Source organism: Trachemys scripta, chromosome 2 (genome assembly GCF_013100865.1).
Source record: "Trachemys scripta elegans isolate TJP31775 chromosome 2, CAS_Tse_1.0, whole genome shotgun sequence".
NCBI lineage: Eukaryota > Metazoa > Chordata > Testudines > Emydidae > Trachemys > Trachemys scripta.
In genome coordinates, this window is record NC_048299.1 from 8911356 (window position 1) to 8924754 (window position 13399).

A 13399-nucleotide genomic window follows, 5' to 3' on the forward strand; every position below is an offset into this window, starting at 1 on the left:
TTCCCTCGCAAATAGCACAAATCTAGGCAGGAAAATCCTCAAGGAAACAGAGAAAACTCCTGCCATCCGGCAGCCCCCTCCTCGCCCTGCAGCCAACTCCCCACCCTCCAATCTCCCCATTGCACACCCCAACCTCTCCACCCTGCAGCCGGATCCTCTCCACTCTACCAGGGCTGCTGGGACAGTTTGTATAGCGGGGGCCATTGAACCAAACTGTAAACCCTGGATATGATGGAAACCACTTCATGCCAGCACCCCTAGTTCCAGCACCAATGCACCCCACCCTTGCCCTGCCTGCCCCGCACCTGGTGCCTGTGTTAGCTACAGGAATAGCTGAGAGCGAGGAATGTTGGAAGAGTCAGGCTGTCTCATTACCAGAGGGGACTGAGCAGCCGGAACCAAGGCAGGGAGTTGGTACCATGTGACTCACTAGCTTTCATGGAGCAATGAGGGAACCTCTGGCTTAGGCAGCCTTAACCAAAGTTGCTCCATGGTGCAGAGGAGGCAGGCTGGGTACTCCAAGAGCCAGGGGGATGGTGCAGGGCTGCACACAGGCAATGGGAATCACTATCCAATTGATGGGATGGGAGGAGCCTGTGGAACTCACTGCCACACCATCCTGGCAGCCAAGACACAGCCAGGTTCGGAAAAGGATCTAACGTTCCTGGGTGGGAGGTGTATTGTGGGGCCTGTTGCAATAACTGGGCCTACAAATGTAGCCTAAGTGAGAGCTCATCTGGGAAAAGTGAGTGAAAGTTCATAAAACATCCCAATAGTTCAGAACAACAAATACTGATGGAAAAGGAAGAGCCAGAAAAACTGAATTAGTCCTGACAAAAAGGCTCCTGATACAATTCAAAGGCTGTGTTAAGATCATGCCTGGGAAACAAGAACAGTAGGACTGGAAATTAACACACCAACATGGTGAGCCTTAACTGAGCCTAAGCCCCACATCTGCCCCCGTCCAAGATCCCACGCCCCCATCATCGCCACTCCTGCTCTCCCACCAGCCCCTGCCCAGAGACCACACTCCTCTTTGCACACACAGAGCGGTGCCAAGCACCAGAGAGCTGAGTGTTGATGTCACCAGACACAGCATGAGTAGAAAAGAACCTGGGGATTACAGTGGACGAGAAGCTGGATATGAATCAGCAGTGTGCCCTTGTTGTCAAGAAGGCAAACGGCATATTGGGCTGTATTAGGAGGAGCACTACCAGCAGATCGAAGGAAGTGATTATTCCCCTCTATTCGGCACTGGTGAGGCCACACCTGGAGTACTGTGTCCAGTTTTGGACCCCCCACTACAGAGGGGATGTGGAGAAATTGGAGAGAGTCCAGCGGAGGGCAATGAAAATGATTAGGGGGCTGGGGCACATGACTTATGAGGACAGGCTGAGGGAACCGGGGTTATTTAGTCTCCAGAAGAGAAGAATGAGGGGGGATTTGATAGCAGCCTTCAACGACCTGAAAGGGGGGTTCCAAAGAGGATGGATCTAGACTGTTCTCAGTGGTGGCAGATGACAGAACAAGGAGTAATGGTCTCAAGTTGCAGTGGGGGAGGTCTAGGTTGGATATTAGGAAACACTATTTCACTAGGAGGGTGGTGAAGCACTGGAATGGGTTACCTAGGGAGGTGGTGGAGTCTCCATCCTTAGAGGTTTTTAAGGCCTGGCTTGATAAAGCCCTGGCTGGGATGATTTTTAGTTGGGGTTGGCCCTGCTTTGAGCAGGGGATTGGACTAGATGACCTCCTGAGGTCCCTTCCAACCCTAATATTCTATGATTCTATGATCCGAGAGCACCCACTGTGTCTGCACTCCCTGTGTGAGTGCTATCACCCTGCAGCGGGGCCAGGGCCAGCGCTGAGGCCAGGGAGGCTGTGGGAAAGGAACCTCTTTACTCTGCTCTGGTTCTATGTCCTACAGCACCGTCTACCAGGGTCACCAACGCTCTGGGTCTAGAGGCAAAAAGGCATCCTTTAAAAACTGGACGTCAAACCCAAGTGAGGAAAATAGAAAGGAGCATAAACTCTGGCGAGTCAAGTGTGAAAGTAGAATTAGGCAGGAAAAAAAATAATTTGAAGAGTAACTAGCAAAAGACACAAAAACTAACAGCAAAAAGATCTGTAAGTACATCAGAAGCAGGAAGCTAAACAATCAATGGACGATCGGGGTGCTAAAGGACCATTCGAGGAAGATAAGGCCATTGCAGAGAAGTTAAATTAATTCTTTGCATTGGTCTTCACTGCAGAGGACGTGAGGGAGATGCCAACACGTGAGCCATTCCTTTTAGGTGACAAATCTGAGGAACTGTCCCAGATTGAGGTGTCAATAGAGGAGGTTTTGGAACAAATTGATAAACTAAACAGCAATAAGTCACAGGACCAGATGGGATTCACCCAAGAATTCTGAAGGAACTCAAATGTGAAATTGCAAAACTACTAACTGTAGTCTGTAACCTATCATTTAAATCGCTTCTGTACTAGATGACTGGTGGGTAGCTAATGTGATGCCAATTTTTAAAAAGGCTCCAGAGGTGATACCACCATTTACAGGCTTGTAACTTCAGTACCAGGCAAACAGGTTAAAACTATAGGAAAGTATAGAATTATCAGACACATAGATTAACACAATTTGTTGGGAAATAGTCAACACAGCTTTTGTAAAGGGAAATCACGCCTCACCAATCTATTAGAATCCTTTGAGGTGATCAAGAAACATGTGGACAAGGGGGATCCAGTGGATATAGTGTACTCAGATTTTCAGAAAGCCTTTGACAAGGTCCCTCACCACAGGGCCAGCTCTAGGATTTTTGCCACCCCAAGCAAAAACAATTTTGCCCCCGCCCCCCGTTTTTTCTTACCCCACCCCCGGCCCCACCTCAACTCCGCCCCTTCCCCAAATCCCCAGCCCTGCCTCCTCCCCCCAGGCTCTCAAGCCTAGGAGAGAGGGAGGGAGGGAGGGAGGGAGGGAGGGAGGGAGGGGGAGAAGAGGCGCACGCGCCGTGGCCACTCGGAGTCTCCCCCTCCCTCCCAGGTTTGAGAGCCTGGGAGGGAGGGCGAGCAGTGTCGCGCAAATCAGCTGTTTCGCGCGCCGTGGTGCGCAAGCGGCAGCAGCGAAGGTGAGCTAGGGCGGCCAGGGCACATTTTTAGGGGCAGCAGGGGCGGCATTCTGGCGCCGACCATGCCGCCCCTAAAAATGTGCCGCCCCAAGCACCAGCTTGTTTTGCTGGTGCCTAGACCCGGCCCTGCCTCACCAAAGGCTCTTGAGCAAAGTAAGCTGTCATGGGATAAGAGGGAAGGTCCTCTCATGGATCAATAACTGGTTAAAAGACAGGAAAGACAGGGTAGGAATAAATGGTCAGTTTTCAGAATGGAGAGAGGTAAATAGCAGGGACCCCACAGGGGTCTGTACTGGGACTAGTACTTTTCAACATATTCATAAATGATCTGGAAAATGGGGTGAACAATCAGGTGGCAAAATTTGCAGATGCTACACAATTACTCAAGATAGTTAAGTTAAAAGCTGATTGTGAAGAATTTCAAAGGGATCTCACAAAACTGGGTGACTGGGCAACAAAATGGCAGATGAAAGTCCATGTTGATAAATGCAAAGTAATGCACATTGGAAAACATAATCCCAACTATACATATAAAATAATGGGGTCTAAATTAGCTGTTACCACTCAAGAAAGAGATCTTGGAGTCATTGTGGATAGTTCTCTGAAAATATCCACTCCATGTGTAGCAGCAGTCAAAAATGTGAACAGAATGTTGGGAATCATTAGGAAAGGGATAGATAATAAGACAGAAAATATCATATTGCCTCTATATAAATCCATGGTATGCCCACATCTTGAATACTGCATGCGGATGTGGTCACCCCATCTTAAAAAAATGATATATTGGAATTGGAAAAGGTTCAGAAAAGGGAAACAAAAATGATTAGGAGTATGGAACGGCTTCCGTATGAGGAGAGATTAATAAGACTGGCATCAGAGGAGTAGCTGTGTTATTCTGGATCTGTAAAAAGCGACAAAGAGTCCTGTGGCACCTTATAGACTAACAGACGTATTGGAGCATAAGCTTTCGTGGGTGAATACCCACTTCATCAGATGCATGACAAAGTGGGTATTCACCCACGAAAGCTTATGCTCCAATACGTCTGTTAGTCTATAAGGTGCCACAGGACTCTTTGTCGCTTAATAAGACTGGAACTCTTCAGCTTGGAAAAGAGATGCCTAAGGGGGTGTCCCAGAGTCCCCGGGCGATGCTCTGGAACTGCTCCCCACAAAGCCAGTCAGGACTTTGGGGAGCCTCCTCTCCCTTGGAGCAGACTGTCTTCAGGGCAAGAAGCTCACACGGCTTCACCTCCTGGGTCTGACCTTGGAGCATTCAGCATATGCCTCTCCGTGCGCTTCCCACAGCGAGTCCGCCCAGGCGGGGTCCTGGGGAAGCCAGAGGTCCTGCACGCACCCCCACTTTGCAGTCAGACGTGACTCTCAGCTAGCCAGTAAAACAGAGGTTTATTAGATGACAGGAACACGGTCTAAAACAGAGCTTGTAGGTACAGCGGCAAACGGGACCCCTCGGCCGGGTCCATTATGGGGTTCAGAGAGCCAGACACCCACGTCTGCCCTCACTCCTAGTCCTCAGGTAGCTCCAACTCTGAAACCCCCTCCAGCCCCTCCTTCGCTCCGCTTTGTCTTTTTCCTGGGCCAGGAGGTCACCTGATCTCTTTGTTCACCTTTAGCTATTTCCTTGGGGGGGAGGGGGGGGAAAGGGGCCCTGGCCATTTGTTGCCAGGGAGACAGAGTGTCAGTGATTTATGCACACTGGCCTTTCCCCACCACCTAGAGACTTAAGAAATGCATAGGGGAAACTGAGGCACCCACACAGTATTCAGAGGAAACATTAAGAACAGTCCCACTTCGTCACAGGGGGGATATGATAGAGGCCTATAAAATCATGACTGCTGTGGAGAAAGTAAATAAGGAAGTGTTATTTCTTCTCATAACACACGAACTAGGGGTCACCAAATGAAATTAATAGGCAGCAGGTTTAAAATAAACAAAAGGACTTCTTCACACAACACACAGTCAACCTGTGGAAATCATTGTCAGGGGATGTTGTGAAGGCCAAAAGTATAACGGGATTCAGAAAAGAATTAGATAAACTCATGGCAGATAGGTCCATGAATGGTTATTAGCTAAGATGGTCAGGGACGCAACCCCATGCTCTGGGTTTCCCTAAGCCTCTTGACTGCCAGATGCTGGGACTGGACAAGGGACGGATCACTTGATAATTGCCTTTTCCTGGTCATTCTCTCTGAAGCACCTGGCCCTGGCCACTGTCAGAAGACAAGATACTGGGCTGGATGGACCATTGGTCTGACCAGCATGGCCGTTCTTATGGGGAAGCCTCCCCAGCACAGAGCACCATGGCCATCCTGGGCTGGTGGGAAGACAGCCTGGAGTAGTTCCACTGACACCTGGGCCGTGCTGAGCCTAGCGCTGGCAGAACGTCAAAGTGGGGGGTAAGGTCAGCTTTGCCCCCTTCCCCGGGGCTGGGTCTTCTGTGCCATGCAGAGCTCAGCATAGAAAAGGGGGCTGGGGGAGAGCACCAAGGGTTTGGGAGGGCATCGGCATTTATATGAGGCTTGGGCATAGTGCCAGGGCTTGGCCTGCATGTGGGGCTTGGAAGGGGGAAGAGAGGGCACCAGTGTGAAACAAGGGCACTTTGATTGTTCTGAGCAGTGATCAATTACTTCAATACAATGACACACTGTTGGCAGAGCAAACTAAATAAGTGCTGTCATCAGAAGCCACACTCCTTGGTGTCGTGGCGTAGCCACAGCCCCAGGACAGGGTCTCCCTTCCTGCCCTGGGATGGGCTGTGTGGTGGAGCAATGCCTAGTGGCATCGCAGCTCTACGTAAACTTGTGGCTTCTTCTCAACCCATCTCTCCTCCACCCAGTGACACTAACCCCTGCAGTGCCACAGAACTGCCCCAATATGTGTTTGTTGGTAGGGAGCAAAAGTTTTTCCATCTGGCTTTAGCTGCTTTTTGCTTTGCACGGAGTGGAGCTCTCTGCTGTCTGGCCCATAGAAAGGTGCATCACCCGGGTGAGATTCTTTGCCCTGGGCTATGCAGGATGTCAGAGAAGATGCTCAGTGGATTTAGGGAACCGCTATCCTTAAAACAAAATCACTTAAACCAGGCTAACTGGGCCTGGTTCTTTTCTCAAGTGCTAAGCAGGAGTAATCCAGCTAGGGCCAATGGGATGGCCTCAGGCCCCTACTCTGACTCCATACGTCGCTCTGGCAGTGTATCAGGGCCACGATGGGGCTGTAGTTCGGTCAGATGAGAATTTCCCAGGGCCAGAGCAAGCATGGTCTTATTCTGTCCCCACTCCTGCAGGCCCCACTGTAGGGGCAGGCCAGGGAGAGGCCTGGTCAGAGCGTTCAGTGCTGTGGGGCTTCGGGGCTGACATCTATGGGGAGGCTGCCATAAAGCGGAGCAGAGTCTGGGGCTGCTCGCTCCCTCACACGGGATCTGATTCAGCCACTGCAGCAGCAGAGCCTAGATGTGGTGTAAACCCGCCTTTGCTCCATCTCCCCCTGAGCTGTGCCTGTCAGGAGACATAGCACAGGACCCGGCCCACTGGTGTAACACCAATGTAAAACCAGCCTCAGGGAGAGCAGAATCCGGCCCAGTGGAGAAAGGTTAGGCTGCCAATGGGACCTTATCTGAAGTTTGTTTGGAGCAAACATTACTATGCTGTGTCGGAGCCTTGGGACAGTAACAATCCTGCAGCGCAAATTGGGGGGGGACGATTCTTACACCATGAGGCTGCTCCCCAACCTCGCCCAGGCAGGACGTGCAGAGAGGGGAGGAACGGGGGCAAGGAGGGTGTGCAGTAGTCAGGGCATGCCTGCCTGGGGCAGCACCCAGACACAGAGGGGCTCTAAGGATCCCACATCCCCTCAAACATTCAGGTCCATCCCGGTATTGACGGCCTGGGTGGGGCAGAGGGGTTTCCCCTATCCACTTAGACACCAGGGTGCATCTGGGTGCCACACGGGGGTGATAAAGAGATCCCATAAGCCCTCAGAAACTGGGGTCCATCCCAGTGCTCATGGACCTGCCCTGAATGGAGGAAGGGGAGAAGAGATCCCATAAGCCCTCAGACATTTGGGGTCTGTAGCAGTCCTCATGGACATGCCCTGAATGGAAGAAGGGGAGAAGAGATCTCATAACCGCTCAGACACTGAGGTTCATCCCAGTCCTGCTGGACCTGCCCTGAATGGGGGAAGGGGAGAAGAGATGCCATAAGCCCTCAGACACTGGGGTCTGTCCCAGTCCTGATGGACCTGCCCTGAATGGCGGGAGGGGAAAAGAGATCCCATAAGCCCTCAGACACTGGGGTCTGTTCCAGTCCTCATGGACATGCCCTGAATGGAAGAAGGGGAGAAGAGATCCCATAACCGCTCAGACACTGAGGTCCGTCCCAGTCCTGCTGGACCTGCCCTGAATGGGCGAAGGGGAGAAGAGATGCCATAAGCCCTCAGACACTGGGGTCCATCCCAGTGCCATCATGATGGGGTGGGGGCAGGGGACCCCAGATCACAGCAGACATTAGGGTCAGCGTCTGTTAGGCCTGGATTGACATTTGCTTGTCTGAAATGAAGCTGCCCCCTGCAGACATCCCAGGAACCAGGAGGTCCTGGAGGTCAGGGTCCCTAGTGTTTGGGGGCAGCAGCCTGTCCCAGGCAGGACTGGCGAAGCCGCGGCGTGCAGGGTGCAGGTCACCCCGACAGCGCTCCCCCTACCCCGCCTGACCCTGGGATGAGCAGTAGGAGTCTGTGGAAGTCACTCCGTCTCTCTCACCGCAGGCAGTGGAGCCGCGGCTGCACTTCATTAGGGGGTTCATATTTCACCCTAATGGCTTTCCCTGTGCCGAAGCCATCCATCACCAGCTCATTTCCCTGCAAGTGCCTTACTGCTCCTGCCTGCGCCATGTGGAACGGTTTCTAATGATGCACTAGAGCAGCGGCCCTGGCAGCACCGCCTCCTTGAGACCCAGCACAGCGAGAGGGACACAGAGTGGGGCCGCGCTGACAGCAGCTCTGGCCTATCCCCACCAGCAATGTACCCAGAGCACAGGCGCCGACTCCGTGGGTGCTCCGGGGCTGGAGCACCCATGGGGAAAAATTGGTGGGTGGTCTGCACCCACCAGCAGCTCCCCTCCCCGCCCCAGTTCACCAGTGCTCTGCCACCGCCTCCTCCCCTGCGCGCGCCGCATCCCTGCTTCTCCCCCAGCACTTGCCGCCGCCAAACAGCTGCTCTGGGAAGAGGCGGGGTCGGGGCGGGGATTTGGGGAAGGAGTCCAATAGGGGCAGGGAGGGGGCGGAGTTGGGGCATGGACTTTGGGGAAGGGGTTGGAATGGGGGCGGGGCAGGGCCAGGAGGGGGGCGGGGCAGGGGTGGAGTCAGGGCAGGACCGGGGGCAGGGCCACGGGCGAGCACCCACCGGCGCTGGGAAAAGTTGGCGCCTATGCCCAGAGAGAGAGAGTGAGACCACACAGCCACTGGAGGCCAGCCATGGACTATCCCAACTCCATCCCGCAGCATTCCCACAAAGGGAGGGTGCGGTGGGACCCAAAAGGTGGAAGCTGAAGTTAAACAAATTCAGACTGGAAATAAGGTGTCAACTTTTGACAGTGAGGAGCTGGCAGATTGGATCCATCTCCCAAGGGTCATGGCGGCTTCCTCATCACTGACCAGCTTTAAATCCCGATGCGTGTGTTTCTGACAGCTCTGCTCTAGGAATTATTGTGGGGCGGGTCTCTGGCCCAGGTCAGACTAGATGGTCATAACCATCCCACAATGGCCTTGCAAACTATGAAGTATAGATCAGGAGCAGCTGCTGCAGCACCCTGTGTCTGCCCCCTTCTCAGCATACCCAGAGCCATGACACCAACCTCAGAGACGTCTCTAGAACTGAGCCTGCTCCTGCCCAGAGTCAGCTGCATCCTGGGCCAGAGTAATGTGTATTGTTCGTGGGTACAATAAATGACCTAATGAATATGAGGGGTGGGGCTTATATTGAGGGTGGGGAGAGAGTACTCGGGGCAATGCCACTGGGTGGGGAGAGCACACGTTGAGACTGGGGTTGAGTGGGGAGGGACACATGGACAATGCAGCCAGGGCCATGTGTCAGGGCTGGGAATGGGAGGCATATGGGCAAAGCGGCTGGAGCCTGGGGACACGTGTTGAGGTTGCGGGAGGGGCAGGGGACACAGGGGCAATACAACCAGGGCCATGTGTCAAGACTGGGCGGGGGGGGGCACGCATTCAGAGCTAGGGAGGGACTAACCATCCCGATAAAGGCCATCTCCCTCTGTCTCTCCAGCTTGGTGCATCTGCGTTGAAGGCAGCCTTTCCAGACCTGCGGGGAGAAGGAACACAAGGATGTGAGAACCAGGGCACAGAGCCATTCCCCCTTCACCGTGCTGCCAACCCCCACCTGGATCCATGGGGCAAGGCACCTCCCTGCACAAGGCCCTCGTCCTGGAAGCGACACGCTCTGTGGGTGCAACTCAGACACCCTGTCACGGCTTTACTGGTGTGTGCTATTGTGACATTATGAGTGTAATATAATATCTCATTGAAAGGTGACAGGGCCAGAAAGAGTTAATTAACTCACAGACTGTCCTGACCTATGGCCGAACTTTAGAGACTGGTTAGGAAGATCTGTAAATGAATAGAGCTTTGAAATGCAAGTCTGCATTGTTAGAGATCGAAGGGTAGATGTTTGCTCAGGTCTTGTGATGTAAGCAAACAAGTTTTGTCTATTACTATAGCTTTGATTCAAAGATCAAAAAAGGAATATTAACATTTAGGAAGACACTTGAGTGAAATAGTATTATTGTCTCTATGTCTCTTTGAAGGTTGTGGTAACCTGTATCTGAACTGTTTAATGGATAAATTACACTATGCAAATTGCCAGGATGTTTAGAAGAAGGAAAGTTAAACCTATTGTTTTCTCAGGCCGAAAGGCTGCTGGCAATGTATAAGAACCCTGGGACACGATCCTGCTTCATCTCAGATCTGCTTTGGGTTTCAAGTGGGGGAAACCTTAAGCCATAAGAACTGAGATCCTCCGTCACTGACTGGAGTCACTCTGAACATGGACATTGGACTATAACTTGTGGACTATTTCTAAAAGAACTTTTGGCAACTACAAACTCATCTCTCATATGTATCTGAACCTCAAGAATTGAATTCAAGTCTGTATGTATATTGATCTTTTAACCAACACTCTCTTTTCTTTTATAATAAATTTTAGTTTAGTGAATAAGAATTGGCTATAGTGTGTATTTTGGGTCAGATCTAAGTTATAATTGGACCTGGGTGTGTGGCTGATCCTTTGGGATTGAAAGAACCTTTTCTTTTATATGATAAGATTTTCAGTAATCATCATCATATCTGACAGGTGTGTCTGGACGGAGGCATGAGGCCGGGCACTTTAAGGGAACTGTGTTTTTTGGACTTCTGAGTAACCAGTGAGGTAACACAGAAGTTGTTTTGTGCTGGTTGGTAAATCTAAGTATTGGAATATCCACCAGCGTTTGGGGTTTGTCTGCCCCGTTCTGTTTGCAGTTCACCCTGATTGAGTGACCTCAGCTGGCTCCCACGGGCAGCACCGTCACAGCTGTACCTGGCTTTTAAAAGCCTGTCTTGGAGTACCCCTCTTGTAAGCCAGCCCCATGGTGTAGCTTTTTACCAGGGTGAGCCCTGGAGCCCCCTCAACTCTGAGACGGGGCCTGTTGGCGTCAGCTGTCCTGGTTCTCTTCCTGTGCTCTCAACACAAGTCTAACTGAGTTCAAACTCCTTTTGATAGACTTTTACATCTTCAGTAAACATTTGCAGTGATGTAGTACAAGTCTTTCCTAAACAAAGTAGCATTTATTGCTGCAATACATACAGGTGAGTCTCATCTTATGCGGGGTTCGCACGTAAAGCGAAAACCGCCTATAGTCAAAATTACATTGAGTTCAATGGCAGGCGGAATCGCCCGCACTACAGGTACAGTATTAAAATTGTTATTTTTCTCTTTTTTGTGGTTTTTTTGTTTGTTTTTGCCGACCGCTGAAAGCTGAAATTGCGCATGTTAAATGCGCATAAGATGCGACAGACCTGTACTGGAGAGACCCGGTTAGAATGGTAAAGCAAAGCCTGCATCAGAGCCCATTTCTGTGGCACCGTCTGGCCTGCGTTCCTGAGTTTCTGTAAATCTGTCTCAGGGTGTGTCTACACAGGGGATTGAATCGGAAACGTTTGATGCGCATCAGGAAACTCTCAGTACACAAGCTGCAATAATGGCCTGCACTCAAAAACCCTGCTCCATTTCCGGTTTGCATTGTGTGAACGTACGGCAGTCCACTTTTGTTGGACTTTCACACTGCAAATTGGGAAACTGAGGCAAAGGACCCTGCCCAATGTACTATGGGTGGGTGTTCTCGTATGGTCACATGTTTTTGAATCGTGGTTATGGTGTTTCCCCAAATTAATGCAGTGTCCCCTTTTTCCTCTTAATAGAAATGTTCTTCTGCTAGATGCAGCCTCAGTACTCACAAGGGGGCCACTATTGCCATTAGAGGCACCCAGGGGTGGTGCTAAATTTTCCCAGATGATTGGGTGGGGGCTCGAGCTGGTTATGCTTTGTATTGTTAAGAGGAACCCCTAGATATTGAACCCTGCCCTTATCGCAGCCAACTCCACCTGCCAGAAGTGTTACAGATGGAACCCATGTAACTATCACCCCCACCAGGGCAGAGAATTTAAAAACAAAAAGCAGTTATTTCTCCACTATGCTCTGAGGACTAGTGGACCAACCGTGGCAGGTTTACAGACCTAAATGCAGGAGGGTCCACAATGCTAGGATCTTTTGGACTGCAATACTAGTTAAATTAGTGGAGAAAGAACTGTTTGCCCCCAGGAACTCCATGGGTATTAATGGTGTGGAGGTTGGGCCGGGTATTCTGGGAGACCCAGCTTATCCCCTAATGCCCTCGCTAATGAAGTCATACACAGGGCATGTGAACAGAAGGAAGGTATAATTTCACTATCGCCTGAGGGGTTGCAGAATGGTACTCAAGTGTGCATTTGGCCGGAGATGGTGCTTTTTATGGACTAGGTTGCACAATATTTGTGAGAGCAAAGGGGGAAGCCTGGCTGATGGGTGGGAGGCTGAGGTGTGAGACTTGCGAGCAAGGCAGCACACAGAGAACACAAACACCTGTGGGAATGCTGGCAGAGATGCCTATGGTTCATATTTTGAGCTCCATGCCTGAACACGTTAGCCCGTGGGCGGGGACACGGACAGCGAGAGCACTGAGGTATCATGCAGGGGTGGCTGAAGTTCAGAGTTCCATGTGTGCTTTTGTAAAACCCGATTCATTATTTCAGCTTTATTGAGAGGATTCTCTGTGTTAAATGAAATGATGATCCATGATGGGTGCAATAATAACAATCTTCCGTGCACAACAAAATGGGAGCGGGGGAGTTACAGGCCAGTATGTCCCCTCCATCTGGCTCTTGCCTCTGTCACTTGCTAGGTGAGCTTGAGAGCTGCAAACAGAGGCAATGAACAGGGAAGTTTCAGAGAGAGTTTGGAGAGGCTTTCCTTCCAGCTGCAGCGTTATGCGTGATACCAAGATGACCAGCGATGGAACACTGGCAGTGACCTGCACCAGATTTGCCATGTTCTCTTTCCTGCCTGAAGGCAGAAAGGGTTTCATGAAGTGGCTGTACTCACAGAAAAGATTCTTGGATTGGCAGGGCAAGTTGGGATGCTACTGAGACTCAGAGAAGCTGAGGAGTTCCTGTAGAGCCAGGTTCGTACCCCAAGTTCAAGGAAGAATGGATCTGGCCACCGAAGATCTGGAAGTCAGAGAAGAGGCCTGGTGGTTCATAATCCACAGAGGCAGGAGGTCACAGCAGCTGGAGACAAAGGAGGATGTGGCCACCAGAGAGCAGAGGACCAGGAGGAATTCCATAGGGCTAGAAGTTTCAAATCAATACCAAGTCTGCAACGTGGAAACATTGGAAGATACCTCTCAATATCCAGCAGGTTCAAGGGAATATGGGACACACATATGGATGGCAGCTCAGCCCAACCGGTAAGAAAATGAAGCTTGCCTGCAAAGGGTTCTCCAACTATCCAAGGAAGACAGACAATCCTTGTTCGAGATTCAGTACTCGGAAGAACCAAAAGAACATTCTGCAAGGCACAGGCAGACAATAGGACAGCATGCTGCCTTCCCGGCACCAAGACACGAGACGTTACTCTAAGATTGGACAGGCTTCTTAAGTCGACAGCAAGGATCCATTGGTGA

At 51.2% G+C, this 13399-nt stretch overlaps 1 protein-coding gene across 1 annotated transcript in view; it reads right to left on the reverse strand.

Annotated features, from left to right (window-relative positions):
- The window catches only part of IQCA1L (IQ motif containing with AAA domain 1 like), a 58168-nt gene that overhangs the window by 18612 nt on the left and 26157 nt on the right, over positions 1 to 13399 (reverse strand). The window contains exon 6 of the mRNA XM_034763848.1: positions 9376 to 9447. Coding sequence (XP_034619739.1) covers positions 9376 to 9447 — 72 coding nt within the window. The remainder of the gene's footprint in view (positions 1 to 9375; positions 9448 to 13399) is intronic.